At 45.6% G+C, this 7,500-nt stretch overlaps 1 protein-coding gene across 1 annotated transcript in view; it reads right to left on the bottom strand.

The window, feature by feature from the left end:
* Nucleotides 1–857: 857 nt before the first annotated feature.
* Nucleotides 858–7,500, bottom strand: part of LOC124027655 (E3 ubiquitin-protein ligase pellino homolog 1-like) — a gene marked incomplete at its 3' end in the record, with an annotated part of 26,959 nt that continues 20,316 nt past the window's right edge. Inside the window, 3 exon segments of the mRNA XM_046340020.1 lie at nucleotides 858–920; nucleotides 2,557–2,686; nucleotides 6,341–6,550. Coding sequence (XP_046195976.1) covers nucleotides 858–920; nucleotides 2,557–2,686; nucleotides 6,341–6,429 — 282 coding nt within the window.

Raw genomic sequence — 7,500 nt, forward strand, 5'->3', positions numbered from 1 at the left:
CGACATTGTGATGTCACAAACTATGGTTTAGCATATTTAAAACTGGACCGCAGCACCAGAGTCTGACATCACGGCGACATGCCAAAATGCCCTTTTCACCTAACTGCCTAAATGTTCAAAATATATGGTAGTTATTAACATAAAGCAACAGAACCATGTAGAAAGAGTGAAGAGCACCAAAGCAGTGTAACAATCTCAGATCTGCCCTAACAGCCCCCCCATCCCCCTCCCCCCCATCCCCCCCCCATCCCCTCTCCCCCATCCCCTCTCCCATCCCCTCTCCCCCCCATCCCCTCCCCCCATCCCTCTCTCCCCCCATCCCCCATCCCCCCTCCCCCCCATCCCCTCTCCAACATGGGATGATCTGGGGTCAGGCTTATTGTTTAAAACAGAAAGGAGCCCAGAAGACAGAACGTTCCAGATGTCCTTTACCCTGATGATCCAGACTAAATAACACCCTACACTTGATACGACTATAATACATATCTATGCTTTTAAAGGTAGGATCATTTAACTGATATCTGAGGATTTTGTATAGACAACAGAAACACTACTAAGTTGCATATCTGCTGGTGGGCAAATGAAAGCAACAGTCCCCTCCACAAAACGCTGTTTACATTGATATCCATACTGAATGAAGCACTTAGAAAGAGACCTCACGGACACCCAAAACTTTTTCACTTCATTTAAGAGGGGAAACTTGCCTTAAAATGTTTTTTTTTTTGTCTAACTGACTTAAAAGTGAAGGAACGTTTAAGAGAAAATGTCCTTAAGGATGTTTTCTGCAACTGGGCCCAGAAGGATGAGTTTGTAGTTACCTGGAACATGTCTGTGCTGTTATCATGAGTATATTCCACCACCACAGTCTGACCTCTGGATAACGTGTAGGAGATGCTGTGTTGGTCCTTGTTGCTGATAGCCTGGAGAGGGGAGGGGGGGACAGAGGGAGGGGGACAGAGGGGGGGAGAGGAGGGGGGACAGAGACAGGGAGGGAGGGACAGAGAGAAGGAGGGAGGGACAGAGGGAGGGAGGACAGAGACAGGGGAGGGGGACGGAGAAATGGAGAAATGAGGAACGATCAGTATAGAAATGTTGAACAGAGAAGGTTCTGTCCTCAGCTCTTTTGTTATATTTCTATCTGCTAAGTAGCGTTCTAAACGTGTCTCTCTCTCTCTCACACACACACACACACACACACACACACACACACACACACACACACACACACACACACACACACACACACACACACACACACACACACACACACACACACACACACACACACACACACACACACACACACACACACACACACACATCCAAATGGTCCCCAACAATCCCAGCCTCATGGTTTAACAGGCCTGTTTAAAGACTTAATTAAGAGACAGACATGTGTTTCCAAGGACACACACACTTTGTAGGACATCTCTCTGCTGCCCTTCATTGGTCAGTTCACACTGAACTCTGCCGTAAACAGCCAGGGTGTTCCGTGTGTTCGTAAAGGCATGGTTCACATACTTCCACTGTTAACCAAGGCAGGAGTGTTATGGTGTTGTGTGTAGGTTTTTAATTGAATTACACGTTTTTTAAAATTACCTTTATTTAACTAGTCAAGTCAGTTAAGAAAAAAATCTTGTATACAACGACGGCCTAACAAAGGACACAAAGGCCTCCTGCAGGGACAGGGGAGAAAGGCCTCCTGCAGGGACAGGGTAAAAGGCCTCCTGCAGGGACAGGGTAAAAGGCCTCCTGCAGGGACAGGGTAGAAAGGCCTCCTGCAAGGACAGGGTAGAAAGGCCTCCTGCAAGGACAGGGTAGAAAGGCCTCCTGCAAGGACAGGGTAGAAAGGCCTCCTGCAAGGACAGGGTAGAAAGGCCTCCTGCAGGGACAGGGTAGAAATGCCTCCTGCAGGGACAGGGTAGAAATGCCTCCTGCAGGGACAGGGTAGAAATGCCTCCTGCAGGGACAGGGTAGAAATGCCTCCTGCAGGGACAGGGTAGAAATGCCTCCTGCAGGGACAGGGTAGAAATGCCTCCTGCAGGGACAGGGTAGAAATGCCTCCTGCAGGGACAGGGTAGAAATGCCTCCTGCAGGGACAGGGTAGAAATGCCTCCTGCAGGGACAGGGTAGAAATGCCTCCTGCAGGGACAGGGTAGAAATGCCTCCTGCAGGGACAGGGTAGAAATGCCTCCTGCAGGGACAGGGTAGAAATGCCTCCTGCAGGGACAGGGTAGAAATGCCTCCTGCAGGGACAGGGTAGAAATGCCTCCTGCAGGGACAGGGTAGAAAGGCCTCCTGCAGGGACAGGGTAGAAAGGCCTCCTGCAGGGACAGGGTAGAAAGGCCTCCTGCAGGGACAGGGTAGAAAGGCCCCCTGCAGGGACAGGGTAGAAAGGCCCCCTGCAGGGCCAGGGTAGAAAGGCCCCCTGCAGGGCCAGGGTAGAAAGGCCTCCTGCAAGGACAGGGTGCTGGAATTAAAAATACAAATATAAGGCAAAACACACACATCACAACAAGAGATACTGGTAGGGGTGTGTGTGTGTGGGTGTCTTACCTTAGCTGCCTGTGCGGTGCAGGCAGCGTGCACTGTGCTGGGTTTGACCCCATTAGCCTTGGGTCTCTTAGACAGACTGAAACGGCTTTTCCTCCTGCCTCGATCACCGTTGGGGAGAGAGCCATTGTACCTAAAGAGACAGACAGAGAGAGAGAGATAAACAAAGGGATAGGATGCCATGTTGGAAGCAAGAAGTGTTCCTAGAGCAGGCAGGGGGAGTTGCTGTGAGTTCACAGACATGCCTGTATTTTTTTTGTGTGTGTGTGTGTTTTGTGTGTGTGTGTGTGTGTGTGTTGTGTGTGTGTGTGTGTGTGTGTGTGTGTGTGTGTGTGTGTGTGTGTGTGTGTGTGTGTGTGTTATCTTTGTGGGTACTAGGGAAATCCCCCAAAGTATTTCCCAGGTCCCCATGAGTACAAAGGCTAGATTTACAGATAGGTTTAAGCTATGAGTGTGTGTGATCCAGCTCTGCTGATATCTCATCACTGTTTTCCATTGGAGACCAGGACCAACACTACTGTTATAATCATCTCCTGGAGACCAACACTACTGTTATAATCATCTCCCTGGAGACCAACACTACTGTTATAATCATCTCCTGGAGACCAACACTACTGTTATAATCATCTCCCTGGAGACCAACACTACTGTTATAATCATCTCCCTGGAGACCAACACTACTGTTATAATCATCTACCTGACAGCCTGGAGACCAGGAAACAGTGAGTCAGCACACACAAACATACGCAGGTACACAAAAACACACGTGTGTGCGTGCTTGCATGTGCTTTTAAACACAACCCCACCCACAATAACCACCTCGAAGAGACTAGGAAGCAACGTCATCATCAACGTAGAGGAACAGCCATAAGTATCTGAGTTCGTATCATCCAGTTGCTTGCACAGACTGGAATATATACCACCTCAGTCATCGGCTTCATCAATAAGTGCATCGACGACATTGTTCCCACAGTGACCGTCTCCATAGTGACCGTACGTACATATCCCAACCAGAAGCCATGGATTACAGGCAATATCTGCATCGAAGCTAAAGGCTAGACCTGCTGCTTTCAAGGAGCGGGTCAGTAATCTGGACGCTTCAAGAAATCATGCTATGCCCCCAGATGAACCATCACACAAGCAAAGCGTCAATATAGTATTAACCTTTAGGGTTAGGGGGGCAGCATTTTCACTTTTTTGGATGAATTGCGTGCCCATAGTGAACTGCCTGCTACTCTATCCTAGATTGCTAATATATGCATATTATTATAACTATTGATAGAAAACACTCTGAAGTTTCTAAAACTGTTTGAATTATGTCTGTGAGTATAACAGAACTCATAGGGCAGGCAAACTTCCAAACAGGAAGTGGAAATTCTGGGGCTGGTTGATTTTCAAGTCATCGCCTAATCACATCCAAATAAGATATGGATCTGTTCGCACTTCCTACGCCTTCCACTAGATGTCAACAGTCAGTAGAACGTGGAATGAAGCCTATAGTGGGATGTGGGACCGGATAGCAGCTATTTGAGTCACTGGTCAGGCAGAATGCCAGTTCCTGGATACACGCAGTAGTCATTATATCTCCTTGCGTTCCATTACTCTGTAGACAAAAACGAATGCTCCGGTTGGAACATTATTGGATATATATGATAATAACATCCTGAAGATTGATTCTCTACTTAGTTTGACCAGTTTATTCGACCTGGAAAATAACTTTTTGAAGTTTTCGTCCGAGTTCGCCTGGACCAGCGGCAGCTTTTGGACATGTGAACGAAACGTGCTAATTGGACACTAGTAATGGACATTATGGAAAAAAAACAACGATTTATTATGGGGGCGGGGTCCGTTAGCTGAGCTTTGTCTCAGACCGGTTAAGATTGAATCCTACTACACCGGCTCTGACGCTCGTCAGACGGGCAGGCTTGAAAACTTCTCCTTAATGCAACTGCCGTGTCAGGATTTTTAAAAAACTTTACGGGAGAAAGCAAACCATGCAGTAATCTGAGTACAGCCTTTAGACAACAAAGCAGCCAAAAAGGCACCCGCCATATTGGGTAGTCATTGGGTAGTCAACATTACTCAGAAATAGCAGTTTAAATATTCACTTACCTTTGACGATTTCATCAAAATGCACTCCCAGGAATCCCAGTTCCACCATAAATGCTTGATTTGTTCGATAATGTCCATCAGTTATGTCCAAATATTCTTTTGTTAGGCGTTTGGAAACAAATCCAAAAGCGTTCAGGCCGCACCGAACGTCGGACGAAAAAGTTCCAAAAGTTCCGTTACAGCCCGTAGAAACATGCCAACCTAAGTATGGAATCATCTTTAGATGTTAACATAAAACTTCATTCATGTTCCAACCGACAATTCCCTTGTCTGTACAAATGAAGTGGGAACGTGAGTTACTCTTCACGTGAGCGCGCACAGACCGAGGCTGTGGCACTCTGCCAGACCACTCACTCAAAGAGCCCTTATGAGCCCCTCCTTTAAAGTAGAATCTCAAAACTAGTGGAAGCCTTGGGAAGTGAAACATAACTAATATCACCCTGTATACAAACCTCAGATTTCCCACTTCCTGGTTGGATTTTTTCTCAGTTTTTTGGCCTGCCATATGAGTTCTGTTATACTCACAGACATCATTCAAACAGATTTAGAAACTTCAGAGTGTTTTCTATCCAAATGTACTAATTACATGCATATTCTAGCTTCTACGGCTTAATTTGGGCACGTTTTTATCCAAGCTACCCAACTGTAAGTAAGCATTTCATGGTAAAGTCTACACTTTTTGTATTCCGTGCATGTAACAAATAAAGTTTGATTTGATCAACATAGAGGGACAGCCATAAGTATCTGAGTATCATCAACATAGAGGAACAGCCATAAGTATCTGAGTATCATCAACATAGAGGGACAGCCATAAGTATCTGAGTATCATCAACATAGAGGAACAGCCATAAGCATCTGAGTATCATCAACATAGAGGAACAGCCATAAGCATCTGAGTATCATCAACATAGAGGAACAGCCATAAGCATCTGAGTTAGTATCATCAACATAGAGGAACAGCCATAAGTATCTGAGTATCATCAACATAGAGGAACAGCCATAAGCATCTGAGTTAGTATCATCAACATAGAGGAACAGCCATAAGTATCTGAGTTAGTATCATCAACATAGAGGAACAGCCATAAGTATCTGAGTATCATCAACATAGAGGAACAGCCATAAGTATCTGAGTATCATCAACATAGAGGAACAGCCATAAGCATCTGAGTTAGTATCATCAACATAGAGGAACAGCCATAAGTATCTGAGTTAGTATCATCAACATAGAAAAACAGCCATAAGTATCTGAGTATCATCAACATAGAGGAACAGCCATAAGCATCTGAGTTAGTATCATCAACATAGAGGACCAGCCATAAGCATCTGAGTTAGTATCATCAATATAGAGGAACAGCCATAAGTATCTGAGTATCATCAACATGAGTTAGTATCATCAACATAGAGGAACAGCCATAAGTATCTGAGGATCATCAACATAGAGAACAGCCATAAACTGAGCAACATAGAGGAACAGCCATAAGCATCTGAGGATCATCAACATAGAGGAACAGCCATAAGCATCTGAGTATCATCAACATAGAGGAAACATCTGAGTATCATCAACATAAGCATCTGAGTATCATCAACATAGAGGAACAGCCATAAGTATCTGAGCATCTAGAGGAGTTAGTTTCTAACTAAGTGGTGAAGTGTTATAATGTGGTTGGCTCCTTACCCCAGCACCATGAGCTCTCCATATTTCACTGGCACTTTGGAGGAGGAGGTGGAGGAGGGGGAGATATTTTCCTGCTCTGGAGAGAACATGGGCTCGGCTGGCTGGATGGGTGAGGGCAGGAGGGAGGTCACACTAAATGGGTGGGGTCAGCTGAGCTTCAGCTCCGCCTCCTCATCCTGCATGTGCCTGTTGGTTGTCGCCGCTGCAACCCTAGATAGAGATAAGAGAGAGAGCGTGTGAGGTCAGTCACACGTGGACAACACAGCTCACAACATCAGGAAGTCACCTGATCTCTCAGGTCTCACCTTACACTGAACAGGAAGTCAGTGACAGTTACACCACCACACACCCATTAAGACTCACACACAAATAGGGCCCTAGAAAAAAAACATCTGCGTTTGCGCCAAGCGTGGAATCCAGACATTAAACCCCAATTAAACAATACTCCAAAAATGTATTGAACTTACTAGAACATTCCTTAAAAATTGCCCATGTGACTCACAAGACATGAAAAAATTGCATCAGGGTAGCGGTTGGCAGGGTAGCCTAGTGGTTAGAGCGTTGGACTAGTTGCAAGTTCAAACCCCCGAGTTGACAAGGTACAAATCTGTCGTTCTGCCCCTGAACAGGCAGTTAACCCACTGTTCCTAGACCGTCATTGAAAATAAGAATTTGTTCTTTAACTGACTTGCCTAGTTAAATAAAGGTAAAATAAAATCATTGATTAGTAATTTCTTGCATCTTTCTGAAAGGGCTCAGGAATGCCTGTCTGTGTTGTGGTGCTCTTATGTCTAGTCTACACTTAGTGTAGCCGTTAGCGATGATGCTAATGATAACCATCTGCCGGTAGATGGAAAGGCTTTTCCAAAACCTTCAATTTAATGTTAACTACAAAGCAGCCTATCTGCTACCTACCTGGCAGAATGATACCATGACTATTTGCATCAACCCAGTGGCCATTTGCTTAGAAAACTCTGCAATCTCATGAGTACAGAAACACCGCTAACCAAACAAGGGTCTCTGGCCGGTGCCACCTGCATTAAAGGATAACTACACCCACATGTGTGTGTGGTGTGTGTGTGTTCGCTATGTGGTCTCAGGTTGAAACGGTTGCCGCTGTGTGTCTGTGTATCCCCTTAGGATAGGTTTATACTCCCCAA

The sequence above is a fragment of the Oncorhynchus gorbuscha genome, unplaced genomic scaffold, assembly GCF_021184085.1.
Source record: "Oncorhynchus gorbuscha isolate QuinsamMale2020 ecotype Even-year unplaced genomic scaffold, OgorEven_v1.0 Un_scaffold_3433, whole genome shotgun sequence".
Taxonomy (NCBI): domain Eukaryota; kingdom Metazoa; phylum Chordata; class Actinopteri; order Salmoniformes; family Salmonidae; genus Oncorhynchus; species Oncorhynchus gorbuscha.